The 20,371-nt window shown below is 35.1% G+C and overlaps 1 protein-coding gene across 1 annotated transcript; it reads left to right on the top strand.

Annotated features, from left to right (window-relative positions):
- The first annotated feature begins 1,853 nt into the window (after positions 1–1,853).
- On the top strand, positions 1,854–7,682 carry CSN2 (casein beta). The gene is made up of 7 exons (XM_077750748.1): positions 1,854–1,904; positions 2,653–2,679; positions 2,769–2,795; positions 4,062–4,085; positions 4,182–4,226; positions 5,766–6,293; positions 7,677–7,682. The coding sequence occupies exons 1-7, from the start codon at positions 1,854–1,856 to the stop codon at positions 7,680–7,682; spliced, it is 708 nt and encodes a 235-aa protein (XP_077606874.1).
- Positions 7,683–20,371: the final 12,689 nt, after the last annotated feature.

Genomic DNA, 20,371 nt, shown 5'->3' with positions numbered 1-20,371 from the left:
ACTGTAGGACTTGTTTGGGGATATGCACTACTTGAAATGTTTATAAATCATTTTTAGAAGTGGGTATTCATCAAGCTTATTTAGAGTAGCCAACTTCCCCCTTTATCATTTAGTCTATGATAGTTCAAAATATTCTTTTTTTTTTAAATAGGCATATGAAATACAAAATTAAGTAAAAAAAAGAAAATGTTTTATTTTATAAGAAAATTTTAGACGGGACAGAGATGACGTGGAAACAAAAGCAAAGAGAAGATTTGGAAAAACTAAAAGAGTACTTTAGAATAGATTGGTCAAAATGAAGTTCTGGCTAAAAAAATGGTATATAAAATGCTAATTATAAAATATAGAAAATGAAATGAGATCCTTCCTATATATAATGATCTCTACTAGAGTTCCGTATTCTTTTTTTTTTAAGTCCTGGCAATAAAAATTACTTGGAAGCTTATGGTGCTCTTAGGCAAAGGAAAATTATTAAGATTTATATAGCAACCATGAGAAAAATCTATAAAAAATACTTTTTTCCTGAAGAAAGAGATAATTTTCAGTCTTCAAATATTGGAAAGGATATTTTGCAGATGAATAAGGGAATTTTTTCATGAAATGTTTTTAGTTCAGAAGTTTAGATTAAAAATCAGAGAGCGAAGATTGTATGTCAAGCTATATTGTATGTAGATTATGTGAAGATTGTATGTAGCACAAATATTATTTTGTACAAGAAATTATAGAAATGAAACAAAATCAGGCATTTGGTACATTTTGGTGAAAATACTAACATATATGTTACACTACAAGAGGAGGTAGCCTGGAGTGGAGATTGGGCAAGATAACCTGATACTTCGGTAAATCATCAAGAAATCAGAAAGAGGGGCCCCTGGGTGTCTCAGTCAGTTAAGCGTCCAACTTCGGCTCAGGTCATGATCTCACCGCTCGTGGATTTGAGCCCCGATTTGGGCTCTGTGCAGATAACTCAGAGCCTGGAGCTTGTTTCCAATTCTGTGTCTCCCTTTCTCTCTGACCCTCCCCCACTCGCAGTCTATCGCTCTCTCAAAAATGAATAAATGTTTAAAAAAAAAGAAATCAGAGAGAATAAAAGCACAGTGTATTATCTCTAAAGCTCTGTGTCATAAAGGAGAGGAGGCATTATTAGATATGTAGGGATGAGGACTGAGTAGTGGATATAAATGGAGAAGAAACTAACCAATCAGTGCATCTGGGTAAAGGGAGGAAATAAGGAAATGTTCAAATGAAATCTCAGTTTTATTGGAAATGAGATATTTTAAAACAAATATCCATGGAAATGGTTTGGCTTACTAAAAAAAAGATAAGAATAAAATATGATCGTTGCATATATATTCTTTGATCAGTTTCCTCCCAATAGAACTGAGGATCTATCAGGGCTGAGGCCTTAATATTTTGTTCACTGATGTAATCCCGGCACCTAGACAGTATCTAACAATGAAAAGTATTAAAGAAATATCTTTGAACAGATGAATCAATTAATAAATGTTTCTACAAATAATTATAACTTTTTTCTGTCTTTCAAAAATAATAAGAAAACCATAGTACTGTGAATGAGATGAAAATGAGTGAGGTAGGGTAGAGGTGATAGCTGAGAAAATCTGAATAGTCAGCCGTAAAGTATAAAAATAATATATAAGAGTAAGGAACCATAGTAGATTTTGACCTTGCCTATATGATTGAGTTTTTATTAGTTTTTTTTCTAAAATGCAGAGATTTTTATTACATATAATCTTTAGTTTCTTTAACAGGAAAGTAGCCCTAGCTAAATAAGAAAAGTGACTGACCAATATATTACCATTCCTTCACTTCCCCATTGACAGGACTTGATAGCCATGAAGGTCCTCATCCTCGCCTGCCTGGTGGCTCTTGCTCTTGCAAGAGAGGTAAGAAAATGTCTAAATGATTAAGAAGCAATGGACTATCTGTCTATGTGTAGAGAATAGTATCAATAACATTTTTAAAGTACGAGTAAAGCAGAATTCCAACAGATTTATTTTGACTTCTTAGAAAATCATTTACATTCCCCAGTTTTTCAACAGTGTGCAGTAGGGGCCCAAATCTGGGCCAAATTCTGTCTTAATCACTGTGCCACCACTTCCTAAAGGAAAAGCAAATGGACTTATCAGCAAACAGACCAAAAAAAAAGAACCGGATATAAAAATGACAGTAATAATGTTACACAAATATGATGGCGTGCATGTACAACCTAGATAAATATATCTTATTCCAGCGATAAAATATATGTTTCTCTCACCATAAGGCATTGGGTCCACTCCTACCTGTGTCTATCTAGAGACATGAGAGGATGGCCTATCAGGCAATAATCATAATCCTACACATATCTGTAATCATAATAAAGTGTTTAAAACAAATTAAAATAACATTTTCTGCTGCCCATCAAACACTGTTGATTCATGTAAAAGAAAAATATATCAACAAAGTTACTAAATATAAAAGACAAAAACAATTGCCTTGCTTGAGACAAAAGTCTCAATATTGAGAGATAGCATTTTTTATTTCTCAAATTTGTGGGATAGATATTTGCGTAAAGAAGGTAAAAATTAGATAGGAAAAATGTTTAATAATGAGTTACCTATGGAAACCAAAATAGTGCTTTATTTTTCCTTACAGAAAGAGGAACTTGTTGTGTCTGGTGAGGTAAGATATTTTTATTCAGAACAAAATTTTCAACCATATTATTAACATTCTGCAATAGTGATTGTTTATTTTTTGTTTTTCCTTTACAGACTGTGGAAAGTCTTTCAAGCAGTGAGGTAAAACAATGTTTTCAGAGATAATTTCCCAGTCTTGGATCAGTAAAATGCTGTGCTGTGTTTTTATTTTGCTATATTAGGACAGTTAGGTTAATGCAGCTATGTTGTGACATAAGTTTTAATGTAAATTTCCATTGTAAATGTTTAAGGACAGAAAAAATATCTAAAGAATTTAGTATCCTAACACTTTCTAAGTTGGCTCGCTACTTGGAATTATGTCATTGTGACCCTCTTTTTTTTTTTTAATGAACTGTACAGTTTTGTTTTCTGTCTTGAGCTCTCTTTACACCAACCTGATTCACTGTTCTGATATTTATTGAGCCCCTTCTGTGGATCAGACATTGACTAGGAGCTGTAGTACAAATTGAAAGGAGGGATGTCTATTTTTTTCATGTTTTTATTTATTTCTGAGAGAGAGAGAGAGAGACAGCGTGAGCAGGGGAGGGTCAGAAAGAGGGAGACACAAAATGTGAAGCAGTCTCCAGGCTCTGAGCTAGCTGCCAGCACAGAGTCCGATGCGGGGCTCGAACCCATGAACCGTGGGATCATGACCTGAGCCGAAGTCAGACACTCCACCAACTGAGCCACCCAGGCGCCCCCAAAAAGAGGAATGTCTATAATAAAGAGCTTACAATATAGTGTGTGAGCAGACATGCAAATGGACATATTTTGTAATTACAATAGTCACTATACTAAGTAAAAGCACTGAGAGGTAGTGTAGTCCTAAATCTGCTTGGGAAAGTCAGGTAGGTATATACCTTGGCACCACTGTTTTTGGATATATCATTACCTATTAGTTAAATAGTATACTTGGTCTCTCTACAAGGTTATCAGACCCTTAAGGGAGGATATTAATTTCTTATAAATAATTTGAAGTGTAAATATCATAAGCAAACTAAGAATGATTAAAACAAAAGACAAAATTCATATTATCAATGAAAATGATTCTTTTAGAATCAGATGGGGTGACAGAGTTATTTGCTGTCCTAGGATGGGAGTGTGGTGGTAGAGAGAAATTAACATCAATTAAATACCTCTTTTTGTACTATATTCACTAATTTTCTTTCTTAACTGCATTCATTTTTGTTTTATACAAGTTTATGCAGAACAGCACAACATATAAGTTTCAGCAATTATCCTGAGTTTTTACTATTATCAAACAAGGTGTCCGTGTTAACCTATTACATGCTTTCATTTTCTGATTTGTTTTGACAAATAAGATGCATTCATAAAACTAAACCTAACTTTATTTTTATTTTTCTGAAGGAATCTTTTACACACATCAACAAGGTAACACCTTCATATTTAAATGTACTTATTTTCAAAATTTCCTACATTTAATTTTTATAGGTGGTAACATTTCTTTATATTTGATTTGGTTTCTAGCAGAAACATGAGAATTTTAAACATGAGGAACAGCAGCAAAGACAGGTAATTTATTTGTGATAAGTATATTTCTAAAATTATTATGAAATATAATACATACTTAATATGTATTTGTTCACTCTAAAGACTGATAATAAAATAAATTCCAGTGAGGAAATTAAATTTAAACAGTCAGGGTGCCTGAGTGGCTCGGTCGGTGAAGCGTCTGACTTTGGCTCAGATCATGATCTCACAGTCTGTGAGTTCAAGCCCCGCATTGGGGTCTGTGCTGACAGCTCAGAGCCTGGGGCCTGCTTCACATTCTGTGTCTCCCTCTCTCTCTGCCCCTCCTCCACTCATGCTCTGTCTCTCTCACTGTCTCAAAAATGAATAAATGTTAAAAAAATAAAATAATAATTTAAAAAATTCAACAGTCAATATATTTTAAGACATAAATGCATTTTTCAAACTCAGAATTAATTTGCAGAGTATAGAATCAAAACCTAAGGATAATTTTTGATTTACTCACGTTTCCAGGTTGGGAACTAGTTTCCCCTTAGTCTCAAGGTAGGTATTCTGATGAAAGAGAACAAGAAGGCAATATGACACATTTTTTGGCTGTATACCCTTGTCCTCAAGTTTCTCTCTACTTAATTTTCTTATTTGTAAACCAAGAACATTCATAACCTCAGAGTATTGATGAGCTGAGACACAGTGAATATTCAGTGTTTTTATGTAATATTTTGTAGGTTTTATATTAACATTTATGAATGGTGAAGTTCTTAAAAGAATTTCCCTTACACAGATGACAGAAGTGAGGTGCAGAACAATTGAGCACACAATTATCTGACAATATTACACAGTTAGTAAGTAATAGAGCTTGCTTAAAATTAAAGATTTTCTTAGACAAAATAAAATTCTTCATTTAGTTAAATTACATGTGGTAATATATGTGGTAACAAATTTATCTCATTATAATATTTCAATTTCTCTGTTTTATCAGTGGAGTTGTATTGTTTGGAACTGACACCAAATATTTTCTAAATCGAAATGAGTTCTCAAATTGATGCCTCTTGAAAGACTCAAAATAACTACCTTCCAACAAGAGAAGTAGTGCTAGAAGGTGGCTGGTGTTAAGAAACACCTTGAATTGAGTCATAAATTAAGATTTAGTTTTCATTAAAACAACAACAGCAAATAAACCTTGGAGTTATCCCTCTAAGTCTTTTTAAATCGATCTTTCATATGTGAAGACAATTTGCTCTATTAGCAACACATTATGTTGAAAAATCCATGCCTATGAAGACCAAAGTGGACAGATGCAGCTATCCAGGCAATTCAGAAAAAAATGAAACAGGTCTTGAAATCTCCAAAACTTTATTTCAGTTTGATCTGTGGATTCACCTATGAAGGGAGTGAGTAGATGAGAAATCCCTTAATGAGTGATTTACTCTTTAGTCCTCACCTGACTGAAAAGAATTTCTTAATCAAGACCAGAAAAAGATATTCTTTCTCTTTTCACTCTCAAAAGAGAGGAGGTTAATTCATCACAAATGACAGTTATAGCTGAATCATGGACTCAAGGATTCTTTTCCTTCTTTCCAGGATGAACGCCAGAATAAGATCCACCCCGTTTTCCAGCCACAGCCTCTGGTCTATCCTTTTGCTGAGCCCATTCCTTACCCTGTCCTTCCACAGAATGTCCTTCCCCTCACTCAGCCTGCTATGGTGCTGCCTCTCCTTCAGCCCGAAATAATGGAAATCCCCAAAGTTAAGGAGACCGTCTTTCCCAGACGCAAAGTGATGCCCTTTCTGAAATCTCCAGTAGTTCCTCTTTTGGACACCCAAATCCTGAATCTCCCTGATCTCGAAAATCTGCACCTTCCTCTGCCTCTGCCTCTGCTCCAGCCCCTGATGCACCAGACCCCCCAGGCTCTTCCTCAGACTCCCATGATTCTTCCTCAGCCACTGGTGTCCATCCCACAGTCCATCCCACAGCCCAAAGTCATGCCTGTTCCCCAGCAAATGGTGCCCTACGTCCAGAGAGACATGCCCGTGCAAACCCTACCGCTCTACCAGGATGCCGCCCATGAGGCTCAACCCTTGACGGCCCTAGTTTACAACCCCGTTATTGTAAGTCCAAACTTAATAAGTCTGCTCTCTCACTTATGACATGAATATGGTGATAGAGGAAGTAACTGAGGGCTCTATAATGAAAGAATAAATGAATAATGAATAGATCTGAAATGCACATTGTTTAGATCAGTGATTCTCAATCCTGGCAACACAATAGAACTATCTGTAGGCCTGTGTCTTTCCAAAATCCCAATGTCGAGGCCAACCCACAGAGATTCTGATATAATTGTTCTGATCTTCTATGTAGAAGATACCATAGGGAACAAATTATTTCAGAGATTCTGATTTAATTGGTCTGTTGAGAATTTAGGTAAAGAGGATTAAGGGTTAGTAAAGCTAGAATTAAATTTGATAATCTGGTTGGGTTTGGAATAAAGGTTTATTATTTTCAACAATTTTGAAGGTTTCCTTGTGCACATCTATTATGCAGATGCCTTCTTTCACATCTTGTTTTGATACATGTACCTATGAGGATAAATAACTGAGATGCTTATTTCTTCACTCACAGAATTCTTAGGGAAAGTGTCTGTTTCTTTGCCTAAATGTGAATCGTATATTTAATTATCTTGGTCTTTAATTTTTTTTTTAATTTTTAAGGTCTAAGAGAATTTCAAAGTTAATGTCCCCTCCTCACTTTTGGTAAGTTTTGGGAGTTTGGGGATTAGACTGATTATCTTTATAGTTAATATCTGTTTATATTTCATTCTCCTCACTAATTCTGAGCAAGTGACAAACTTTATCAATATATGTACTTATTTATTAATGATCAAAGCATCATGGATGTCTCAATGGTTGATTATTATCTACTGACCTGAAGTTTTGCATCTTTTCTATTTCAAAGAATTTAAAACTTTTATTATGTGCTATTAACAGATTTGACTGGTTTGTGTTCCACTGCCTATATTCTGATTCTTGGTTATCAGCATTTTTAGAAAAAACTGAAAATAATTTCTTCTACTTTTATGTGAATATATTTGAGGTACTTTTAAATATCTTTTTCATTCTCATTTCTAACTTAGGCTTCATAACTTCAATTGTTTTTCTCTCATTTAAAATTTACGTATTATCCTTTAATTCATGAGTCAAAATGAAATTAATTTTTCTCGGTGTGAGGTTTAAAAGGGGGAAAGAATATAGCTTTGGGATTCTTAAAATATGAATCTTTCTGTGATCATAGTAGACTAGACATTTCACTAAAACAATTTTAGGTGAGCTGATATTTAATTACATAGAAAATTTTATATGCCCTCAGGTAGGGCTCAACATTTTGTATTTGTAACAAAATTTGTCTTGTAAATTAATCACATCAAAATTATGAATGAGGAGGGATGAATATGTCATATAACATAACTAATTTTATATCTGCTTTATATTTTACAGAATTGACTGCAATTGGAAACGTGGCATCCTTTCAGTCTTTACATCAAGCTACCAAAAATGAATAATTTTGAATCTACATGGAAAAAAATGAAAATTTATTCATTTATTTTATGTATTATGTTATTCATCTCAATTTGAATTTGCTCATAAACTCTACATTTTCCAAATTTTAATTCACTAATACCATGGAAGTTTAATTCTGAGTTGAAAATACCATGAACATTTGAAAAATCTGTATAAAAATTGTTTCTGGAATTGTGCTTGTTACTTGAGACTCTATTTCCTAAGCAGTCATTTCAATAAACTAATCCTTTAGGCATATTTAAGTTTTTCTGTCTTTATTATAATTTTTCAAGTCTTAATTGCCCTTAAGATTACTGTTAATTTAAGATTATTGGTGTTAAGAGGTAACTGGGTGGCTCAGTTGGTTAAATGTCAGACTTGATTTCAGCTCAGGTCACAATCTCATAGTTTGTGAAATTGAGCCCCCTATCAGGCTCTGCACTGACAGTGGATTCAACTTGGAATTCTCTCTCTCTCTCTCTCTCTCTGCCCCTCTCCTGCTCATGAGCACACATGCCCTCTCTCTCTCTCTCAAAACAAATCAAAACGAACAGGTTATTGGTGTTAAAAATAGCCATGGGAAAATTGAAATTGAATAGAATACTTTGAATTGAATGGCACAAAATACCAAAAAGTGGAGGAAACGATAGGGTGATCATACACTGTTTTTGCTCTGGAAAGTCTTGGTTTACACCTCGTGTCGCAGTTAAACTAGTACACCTGTGACTTTCATTATCAGAAGTAACCAACATTGGATGTTGTATAGTCACTATAAGTGAAAAAAAAAAAACCCACTTCAAATGAGAAAGATGATTCACAGCTCTGGTAGCTAAATGGGGCTGTGAAAGTTACTCAGTTCTTCAGAGCTTCAATTTCCACATCTATCAAATAGGGACATCAAATATTTTTATTGAAGTTTTAATATTATCAGTGCACTGCACAGTTACAGGATAATTGTTCCCTATGACTCCACATTACTGACTTCATTTACACCAGAGAAACAAGAGCCAGTATCACAGTCAGAATGAGCCAGGTTTCATGGTTTGAGCCAGTAATACCCAAGAAAATAAGACTTATATAAAGGTCTGATGTCCACTTTCTCTGATTGCAGAGTAATTGTTTCATTGCAATGAATTTTTTCTTTGCCAATGGCTACACTTGTACACTCAATTCCATTCCTTTTAGTTTACACCGTGACTCATTATTAGCAATTGTTTTCCTCACCTAAGGATCAAGTGTTAGTTAAGTCAAATGTATGCTATCTCTTTCATTTTTAAAGAAAATTCCATCTTGTAATAGTACACTTCCAAACTCCTCTCAGTTCTTTAGACTACTCTGTGACACCTATGATAGAATAACTATCCATACTGAATACGTTATGCTGTCAATAACCTTCCCCCTTCAAGTTTTTGTCCCTCTGGTAATCACTTTTTTTCCAAGGTTACCAACAACTTTCATCTTGCTACTCTGTGTTCATTTTACCCAACCTCTCAGAGCTGTTTGATAGAATTGATCATCACTTTTTTTTAAATATCATCTTTCTCCTCACTTGAAATCTTAAACCCATCAAAACCTTGGTTTCTCTCTTAACTCACTAGCCATTTCTTTGCAGTCTACCTTCTGACTTTTATTTTTCCAACCTTTAAGGGTTGGAATACCCTAAGGGTTAGCCTTACTCTGGATAATAGTGTTTAGTTCCATGGTTTTAAGTCCATCCATAGGTTGCAATCTTCTAAATGCATATTTTCAAACTCATTCTTCCCTGAACTCCAAATTCATGCACTCAACTTGCCTTCTTGGTCTCCACACCTAAGTATCTAATTAATACTTCATGTCTGACATGGTCAAACATAACTCTTCATCTAAATCCAGTCTCTTACTTGTTCATATTTAACTGGACATATTTCAGCAAGAGAAAAAAAAAGTGATACAATAGTACAGAGGAAATAGACTTACTTTAATAAGCACATCACCAAAAGAAGGTTTCTTAATGGCCATTAAACATATTAAAAGGCACTCAACATCACTAGTCCTCAGGAAAATGCAAATTAAAAACTACCATACAACTACCAGACACAACTACCAGAATGATTTAAAAAAATTTGGCCATACCTGGTATTGGCAAAAAACAAAGTATAGGAATGCTAAGCAATGTTGATGTAGATGCAAACTGGCATGAGTATCTTGGAAACCTGTGTCAGTCTTTGTCAAAGATAAACATCTTCATATCTTATGACTAGAGATTTTACTCTTAAGTATATACACAACAGAAATGCATGTATATATACACTAAAAATATGTACCCAATGTTCCTAGCAGCATTGTTCTTAATATCCAAAATTCAAATCAACACTATTTTATATAAATTGTGATATACAACAGAATGGAACATTGCAATTAACATGAATGAGCTACTACCACATAGCACAACATGGGTGGATTTTATATAAAGAAGACTGAATGATAGTAGCCAGACACCCCATAAATATTACATATTAGGATCTACAAATTATTAATTTCTAGAGCAACAAGTTAGACTAGTGGTTATCAGAAGGGAGGTAGAACTTGAGAGGGGACATTAAGTAGTGCTCTCAGATGCTTAATGATATTCTTTCCCTTACATTGGATGATGAGTTCTTTGTGATAATACATTTTGATGTGTGTGCTTTTCTTTGTTTCTTTAAAATTTTAAATGTACGGGCGGTTGGGTGGCTCAGTCAGTTAAGCATCTGACTTCAGCTCAGATCATGATCTCTCACTCCATGAGTTCAAGCCCCATGTTGGGCTCTATGCTGACAGCTCAGAGCCTGGAGCCTGCTTCAGATTCTATGTTTCCTTCTCTCTCTGTCCCTCCACCTCTCGTGTTCTCTCTCTCTCTCTCTCAAGTAAATAAACATTAAAAAATAAATTAAATAAAATAAAAATCTTAAAGCATATTAAATGTAAAATCAGGTATTTCTTCATCAGTGTCTTGCCTACCTTCTTTTTCCCTTAAAGGTGGGGGTTTCACTGGTGCAGAATCACCCCTTTGCTTCTGGACTTAAATATCATTCCATACTAGGGCAATGGACCTAGTTTCCTCAGAAGCTATGGAGTGGCTGCATAATGCTACTGTAAAAAGTATGGTTTTAGCCCCTACTAGGGTGAAATTTGAAAAATGGGATACAGGAGATGAGATGAAACTTGCAGACTGATGCCTGGTTTATTTTTTCCTCTGTATATTATTCAGTGGTGCAGTTCTATGTCGCCTATGTTAATTACATAATAATCATTTGAAGGTTTTTATTGCTGAAATGATTTAGAGGACTCAAATACTTTCCACTGTAATAAGGACAGATTTATTACAGGCAAAAATGGAGGACAGCAGCACAGGGAAAGATGTGCAGTGAAAGAGGTGCTAAGACCTCGGGAGCAACTTATTTGTCCTCCCACTACTTGGTACAGGATATGCTTTATCTCCAGGTCTTATACCACTAATGGAGGCTGTACAAAAAATCTCAGTACCAGAAAGCTCAAAACCACTTGTAGTGAGGGTCTCTTACAAAAAGCTTGTCCTGCAGGCGTGATTTAGCTACATGACCAGTCATACCTGTTGAAAAACAACCCATTTCACTCCCCAGCTCCTAGACTCTGCTGAAACTTGGTGCAAACCATACGCAATTATTATTAAACAACACTGACAGGTTGATATGTCCTGCTAAAAGCAATTCACAGACATATGCTTATAGTATCATTTGCCTTTAAATATCGTAGCATTGGTCAACATCCAGTGACTCTAGAGAGAAGCATACAGTCATCCAGACCAACTGGATTAATCAGTGTTATACACAGGCTTTCTCCAGAAAGAAGTATACTTGCTTGAAGCATACTTGCTGAATAGCCTTCAACTTACAGTGAAATGGTGCTTGCATTGCATGGCAAAATGCATTACCTCCATTTATTTAGGGTGCATATATTTACATAATTTATAATTACTTTCAAACAAACTTTTCTTATAAGAAAAGCAAATTTGGTCACAGACACGCACAGAGGAAAGATAGCCATGTGAAGACAGACACAGAAATTGGGGTTGAATAGCTACAAGATGCAGCCACAAGTTAAGGAATGCGAAGGATTGCCAACAGCCACCAGAAGCTGGGAAGAGCCAAGGAAGGATCTCTAAGGCCTTCAGAGGAAGCATGGCCCTACCAACACACATTGATTTCTGACCTCTAGACTCCAGACTAGGAGAGGAAAATATTCAGTTATTTTAAGACACCCAGTTTGTGGTCCATTATTGTATAGCAGCCCTAGGAAACTAATATAATGAGGCATACATATTTTGGTTACTTTGCTTACAAGTTATTTGAAAAGCTTTGACAAAATTATTTCAAAAGTGGATAACCAAGAAACATTTTGCTTTACTGAAATTATCAAAAACAAAGTTCACAAGTGGGAAGACATTGGAATTGAGCCCCCGAGGGAAGACAAAATTATTAAATGAAAGCCCAAAGAATGTATAAGACTTAATTCTCAATTTCTACCATTACAATTTGGTGTATCTTAGTGTATAGAAAGAAGATTTTAAGAAATCTCCAATTTTTTAAAAAAGTGAGCATAAGGGCATCTTGGGTGTCTGTCAGTTGAGCATCTGACTTTGGCCTAGGTCATGATCTCATGGGCCCCACATTGGGCTCACTGCTAACAGAGCAGAGTCTGCTTTGGATCCTCTGTTTCCTTCTCTCTGCCTTTCCCTTTTTCATGCTCACTCAAAAGTAAATAAACATTTTTTAAAAAGTTAGCATATATTCCAAGCCAGGAGTGTCATAACACCCAAAGGGAGAGGTCCTTGTTCCAAGTCTGCTAATTAACTTTCTTCTACTGATGTGTGAATACTCAGGGAAGCTATAGTGTAGTCATTTCCAGATTTAGGACCTGAACAACATGCAGCCCTGAGATGGGGGTAAACCATCTTTTATATCTCCTACAAATCAAGTCAGTCCAAAGAAGAGTAAAAGTGAAGGATAAACAAAATGGTGAGTGACCATCTTTAAGCTCCTAAATCCAACTATACTTCACTCTTGGAGTTTTTAGGTACATGACCTAATATAATCCTTTTTTTTTTTTTCCATTAATTTGAGGTAAGTTCACTTGGCACCATGATATTCCTGACCCAATAGAATAAAATTTTTATGTGTCATAGTTCTAAGATGGTGAAGGTCTTTTACTCCTTATGGCCGTAGGTCTTAAATTTTTGAATAAAAAATTCCAAGGTTAAGTTTTTTAATTACACAATATACATCTTAGTTCAGGTCTTTATGACAAAACACCATATACTTAATGGTTTAAAAAATAAACATTTATTTCTCACAGTTCTGGAGGCTGGGAGTTCAAGCTTAAGGTGCTAGCAGATCCTGCATCTGGTGAAGGCTGTCTTCCTGGCTTGTGATCAGCCACCTTCTTACCATAGCCTCAGATGGCAGAGAGAGAAAGAGAGAGAGAGAGAGAAAGAGAGAGAGAGAGAGAGCTCATCTCTCTCACATCTTTTCTTATAAGGGCATTAATCTCATTAATCTCACTCATGAAGTTTCCACTCTCATGACCCAATTGCCTCCAAAGACCCCTCCTCCAACTACATTGGGGATTAGGGTTTCAACATATGAATTTAGGGTAAACACAAACATTCAGTCTATAGTAATTAGTATAACACAAATTCACAAGCTTGTAGGTCTCATGTGAAATTTAGGAAAGTGAAATACCAATTATTAGGAAAAAATGAAATATATTGGAAAATATGAAAGATTCAGACCCCTAACTCCCAAATGATCCCAAAGATCTCATTATGCTCTTTGTTCATGATAAAATCATAATTTCTTTGTTTACCATAGCTGATGGTTGCCTTAATTTTCCACTTCTCACTCAAGTTCTTTCCTTAATGTATAGTAGAGTACATTGACTAGTGTTGTAGGGGCTGGGATGTGGTCAGTAAAGAAAAGGGGACTGTGCATTTTGTATTTAAAAAACTAGAAGAGCCTGGGTGGCCTAGTGGGTTGAGGATCCAAATCTTGATTTTGTTTCAGGTTATGAGTCCAGGGTCATGGGATCAAGACCTACATCAGACTTAGCATGGAGCTTGCTTAAGATTTTCTCTCTCACTCTCTTTCACCTACTCCCCAATTTGTGCTCTCTCTCTCTCTTTCCAAAAAGAGAAAGAAAAAAATTAAACCATATTAAAAATTAGAAAATTTTATACACAATGTATATTTCTAGTTTCTCCTATCAGTCTCAATATCTGGTCACACTTGATCTATTTGCCTGGCAACAATGGTTTGGAAGGAGTAGCAAAAGGAGAAGACATATACTCAGTTCACAATTAGCATCATTTTTCCCTTGACCATTTTCTCACTTATTTGTGTTATCTTGCAGGGTTCTAGAAGGCTTGGTATCCATAATACAAAGGGAAACATTCAAAAAACATCTGTAGATAGATATGCTTAAATTTAAGGACTTACCACTTCCCCATATCTTCAGACAATGCATAGATAACTATCCTTTAACCTTTTTCTTAAAGAATGGACTTTTATGGCATGTCTGGGTGGCTCAATCAGTTGAGTGTCTGACTCTTGATTTTGGCTCAGGCCAAGAACTCACAGTTGTGAGATCAAGCCCCGCATCGGGCTCAGCACTGAGCATGGAGCCCACTTAAGATTCTCTCTCCCTATCTCGCTGTCCTCTACCCCTCTACTTTGCTCGTGTATGCTCTCTCTCTCTAAAAAAAATGAAAAACAATTTAAAAAATGGACTTTTATAAAAGTCTTTTTCCTCTACAGGGGACCAAAAACTAAATTAGGAGGCACACAGTAATTAAAATTGGATTTCTGATCTTAGAGAAGAGGAAAGGAACCGAGTCACAAAACAAAGTGATAGTAGGTAAATTCCTAAAGCAAGGAGATAATTAACATTTTTAGAGATTTAATTGGGAAGTGGTGGTGGTGGTAATTATTGCATGAGAAATGGTCAAACCAGAAGTGACATCTGTGTGAAGCTAATCAATATATCCCTAGGAAAAAATTTAATAGCAATTTCATCAGAGTTATTTTTGATATATAAATATAAAAATATTTTGGTGAACACAATATGTCTGGTAAACATATTTCTGGCTCAAGCTAGAGAGATGATCCACCCCAATTTCTGAATAAGAATTAACATGAATCTATAACACTTGGAATAGGAAAAGTCAAAGTTCTATAGGAACTTTACTATATATAATATATTTCCAATCCTAGTCCTTGCCTTTGATCTATGAGTTTGGGGCATTTACAAAGAAAAAGAACTAGTCAGTCTTCTTACAGACTCTGGGATCCAGTCTCTGTCTTACCAACCCTTACGTACAATGGAGAATTTGTTGATGATCTGTGATTCATATTCAAATTTCTTTGAGTCAAGTAATGTTTGATGTTGGATGTTGTCTCCACAGTTTACCTTCTTTCAAGCCTCGTCCAAACCATTAATGCTAAGTCGTCTGCTCAGAGTGTATATTTGGAATAGATATACTTAGAAACTGGTTTAATCCCTATATATTACCTCCCTGAAGTATGGAGTAAAAATGTATTCTATTACTGAATAGAAACCATTCTACTTCTTCTATAATAAAATAATAATTTTGCATCTCTGGGGAAATTGCAGCAACTGTTAAAGAGTAAAAGTTGTGGATGGAGCACCTGAGTAGCTCAGTCAGCTAAGCGTCTGACTCTTGATTTTGGCTCAGGTCATGATCTCATGAGGTGGAGCCCAGTATCGGGCTCTGTGCTGATGGTACGGATCCTGTTTGGGATTCTCTCTCTCCCTCTCTCTCTGCTCCTGCCCCACTTGCTCTCTCTCACTCTCTCTCAAAATAAATAAACTTAAAAAAAACCCTAAAAGATGTTAGGATAGTAAATTATATCATTATTTGATTTCCCCATTTGGCCTTTTCAGTAGCTTCTTAGAAAGCAACAATGGATTACTGCAAATTTAATGTGATGGTGACAATTTATTTTTAAATTTTTATTATTTTTTATTGAAGTGCACAACATAGGGTACTTTATTCAGGTGCACAGCATAGTGATTGGGCAACTTTATACATTATGCTATGCTTACCACATTTATAGCTAGCACCTGTCACCATACAACGCTATTACATTACCAGTTATTATATTCTCTGTGCTGCACCCTTTGATTTATTTATTCCATAACTGGAAGCTTCTATCTCCCACTTCCTTTCACCATTGGCCCATCCTTTCCACCTTCCTTGTAGGTGGTATTTTAAATACAGTGTCACATAAATCCCTGATACTTGACATTTTTTCCCTCCATTTTGCCTTTAAAACTAAAGAAGAAAACAATACCAGAAATAGTTTGCTTTCAACTTACAGAACCAAGGCTTCCACCTCATGGGACAGTTTTAAGGACAAGTCTACTTTAGTTTTGCACCACAATTTAGCCTGCAGGAAACATGACTGTCTTATTCCATGGCTCAATGTGCATTCCTTAAATTGATGACTTTATTTCTATAGGATTTATGACATGAGAAATATTAAGTACTCTTGAGGCCTTGGGAAGTGACATGATGACAGAAGCTGGGAGATATATTTTATGAAAACACAGGGACCTGCACCCTCCATTAATTTCAATGGTCTGAATATATTGACAAATCTCCAGATAAAAACAAAGTGTTTCACATGTACTTCCTAACACAGAGAGAAGGCAGAAGACCCAGTGTTAAATCGTTCTCTTTTCATTTTCAAGGCAAAAAAATCATCTTTAGGTGTTATGCATATAAAACACATATCATAGGTAGGATGCAGAGCAATTGATGGCTCAAGCCATGCCACAAGAGGCCTTGTCACTTGTATGTTATGACCTGGTAGATACAATAGTTCTAAAAGGGTCATGACATGTTGGATTGGTTGGGAACCTGGAATATACCCTGAAAAGTAAATCTCACCTCAGGCTTTTAGGATATAGGAGCAAGTAACAATTGTCATTTTGAGAAATAGCTCCTCATTGGGCTCTGAAGGGTATTGAACAGGCCACCTTGGCTACTTGGTAACTGTGTGTGCTGAGGTGACCTTTTAAATGGTTACTATCTAATCTACCCACCTATAAACTCATCTGTAATCAGGTGGGTTGGGCCCAAACAGGTCCTGGTGGCGTAAATTAATTGCATCGCCAGGTTGTTCAAATTCCCAGTTGATTCACAAATGCCCACTGCTGTTCCTCTCTGTAGCCACACCTCATGGGAAATATTCTATAAACAACTGACTTTAAGTGCAAGATCTTGGACCCCGTTTATAATTTACCAGCATCAGTCAGAAGTGGTATTTTAACTTTTGTCATTAAAATTTGATTGAAAGTATCATAGAAATATTTAGCAAAAACAAAATATTATATACATACTCTGAGAAGGGTTATGTAAACGCTGCTGAATGGAATAATGACAGAAAGCAGGGACCTTGCCTTAAAATTGTAATTTATTGAAAAGAAAAGGAAAAATCTCAGTCACTATACACAATTACATGAACTGATGGTCCTTACAGAAGACGCAATTCAAAACTTTTTAAACAAAATTTCCATCATAGAAACTTTGTAAAGACTTCAATACCCTCTGATTCAGTGGCTTTCACATTGGCATGATATAACTGAAATTTAGACAATAAACTGTTAGGAAAATTTAGCTTAAGAAAAATATTAGCTTAAGAAGAAAGATTGCCTTCAATTTGGGATTGTCTTATTCTAAATAACAGTCAAATCCTTTGGATAGAATGGTTGTACACGAGAGAGGCAAAATTTAGAGAATGGAATTTTCAGTCACATCTGTGAATAGAAAAGGAAATATGTGGTTAGCTATACTACATATTTTGTGTTGAAGACACACTTATGGTATGCACATTTTAATTGTCATTTTCTTCGTTTTAAGATAAAGCTTACAATGTTATTTTGCTTTCCCATGGTTGACATACATACCCTTTCTCCTGATTTTTATGTTTTAAAAATAATTTCTTACTAGATAGTATTTTCTTTTTGCAATGATTATAAATGCATGGCAATGCAAGGCAACTAGAAGAAAAAGGTTTTGTGGGTCAGAGTTTTATCATTTTCTTTAGTTTGATCTTTGGAAAGAAAGTTACCACCATTGTGCACACATTTAAAAGCTCCAATCAAGTGGGTGAAGGTAATTAAAACAAATCTTTTGACTTTTCACTTTGTTTGCCTTTTGACAAACAATCATTTGGTTTCAGGAGGTGCTTTGCCAAGGATTTCTACTGCAGTGAGCACAAAGAACAGGATACAACTATTGGGTTCATCTGAGTCTCAAAGTCACATCTTCATGGAAAATTAGTAACACACACACTCCTATACTTGTATAGAATTTTCAATATTATAAATTATATTAGTTAAAATTAGGTAACTTTTTAAGTTGCTGTTTAAATACAGTGTGGCTGGGAAACAAAAATTTGCAAATTTCTAAGCCAATTTAATTATTTAAGTGCTAATATGTTCTGCAGTAGCTAGACTTCAGCAGAAAAAAAAATTATAGCCTACAATCATATCTTTGTACTTTGTCTTCAAATGAAAATAGGATTAATGGTTAGTTTGGTAATTTCCAAACTTACCAAGGTCCATAATTGTGGAGTTCCTGAGAATTCTTAATTTTTCTGAAAGAACAAAAATTGTTACAATTGTGATCAAAGTAGTCAACATTTTCTTAGCCCCACCCCCCAAATGACAGCTACTTATTTTCTGTGTCTATTTTCCTGACACTATACTTTGCAAAGATAATTATATTTAATCACATTCAGAGATATGAAAAATAAGCATTGCTATACTTATTTCAAGTAAGCAAAAGTCAGGATTTGAGTTTAGAACTACCATTCTGTATAGGTATGTGTATTATGGGTATAACCCAAAGAAAGGCATTTGAAAATTAGTAAAAGTGAAAGGAGAATAAAACTGAGTTCTATATCAGAGCCCTTTATATTTTTAATTTAGAGTAAAGGGTTTTTTCAACCCTCATCAAAAAAGAATTTCATTTATGGAATAGATAGCACTGCTCCACATGTTCCTGACTATTGGATTGTTAGCGATAGATACCAGAAAGTATCAATTTTCCATTTCAGAAAACTCTCATATGAGGCACTGAACACTGATTTGCCACGTATATTCTAAATCCATTTCTATGGTATGTTCTGTAAGTGATTTTCTTTTATTTCCTTTGGTAGAACATCAATATGTAGGTAAATTCACTTACCTACTACTCTGGCACAACACCAATGTTTTCAATGGTCTGAGAGGCAGTGGGTTTAGTGACTTCATAGAATGGTGGGTAAGCAATATACTGCGTGACTTGTGGAGGGTAATACCACACAGCATAGGGATAAGCATCGAGTTGGTAGAATTGTTGGAAAGGCTAGAAGGAAAGACCATTGAAAAGCAACAATGTTATAAACAATTTCTGTTTTGAATCTCTGAAAATGAATCATTTCAATCATTTCAGACAAGGGTATTGGCAACACAAGAGATAATTACTTTGTGAGATCTCTGGAAAGAAAAAGAGAATATGAATTACAGATTCTGAATAAAACTTCAAAGATGGAAGAAGCAACTTATTTGAAACACTTTTCACATAAGAGATTTGGGAACTGACATTAATTTTGCCAATTGTATTTCCTAGAGGCAATTTCTTCTAAGACATATGGAATATCCTCAATGATCTTTATCAAGATTCAAATGGCAAGTAGTAATTGGAGTGCTTCATGGCTGGTATGGAATTGACCTTACTGTTCACAGGATTCAGAATTGTTATGGCAGCACATAGTTCATAGTACCTGGTCTATTGCCTTAAAAATGAAATAGGAATTCCTAGGAATACTGTGGAACAATGGAGTTTAGGGCAGGGAAAAGGTTGATATTTGTTATGTATTACTGACAATTTCATTTCACAGATGAGAAAACAGGATCAGAGAATATTTTGGCAGAGACATTCAGTATCTCTCCAGATAGATTCTTCAAAAGAAAAGTGTGTCAACTAGTTTGAGAGTTTGAGATTCCTAAGTGTAAATTGAATTTTAGAATCTGACGATGGTCATAAAGATATGAAATTAAGAAATATGTTAAAAGAGAAACTAATGTAACCATGGAGATTAACACTTCATAGTGCTTATGATTATAAATGCAATGCCCACATCAGCTGAGACAGAGAGAAGAAAACAGTTCCCATTCCAAAGAATAACAAGTAGTACTAATCCCTCCTGTCAATTAATATAAATTATCCCAGAAGTTGGGAGTGAGAAATAACTCCTGGAGAAGACAACAACCTCTTCAAGTGTGAGGCTATTTAAAAACTCACATATTTAAACTTCACAGTATATCATTTTTATGTAATGTATTAAGGAAAATATTACCAATTGGATTTGGTTGTTTTCAGTCACTCTGTGCAGTTGTTGCTGTATAAAAGGAAATACAGTACATTCTAAATTACTTAGATATCTTCTGGTATAACACATTCATTTTACAATGTACCAAGAATATACCATCATCTATGAAATTTAGGGTAGACTGTTATTATATGCCAGAATGATGAAAAGTATTAAACACTTTTTGTTTTGTAACTT

The sequence above is a fragment of the Crocuta crocuta genome, unplaced genomic scaffold (genome assembly GCF_008692635.1).
Source record: "Crocuta crocuta isolate KB4526 unplaced genomic scaffold, BGI_CrCroc_1.0 scaffold1, whole genome shotgun sequence".
Lineage (NCBI taxonomy): Eukaryota > Metazoa > Chordata > Mammalia > Carnivora > Hyaenidae > Crocuta > Crocuta crocuta.
The sequence above is the reverse complement of the archived record's forward strand: the minus strand, read 5'-3'. Positions and strand labels throughout refer to the sequence as shown.

What these genes read in the sequence shown, in the direction of transcription:
- CSN2 (XM_077750748.1), top strand. Translation starts at nt 1,854, where the DNA reads ATGAAGGTCCTCATCCTCGCCTGCCTGGTGGCTCTTGCTCTTGCAAGA. An exon ending in CTCTTGCTCTTGCAAGAGAG is followed by an intron (nt 1,905 to 2,652) that starts GTAAGAAAATGT and finishes TTTTCCTTACAG; the next exon opens with AAAGAGGAACTTGTTGTGTC. An exon ending in AGGAACAGCAGCAAAGACAG is followed by an intron (nt 4,227 to 5,765) that starts GTAATTTATTTG and finishes CCTTCTTTCCAG; the next exon opens with GATGAACGCCAGAATAAGAT.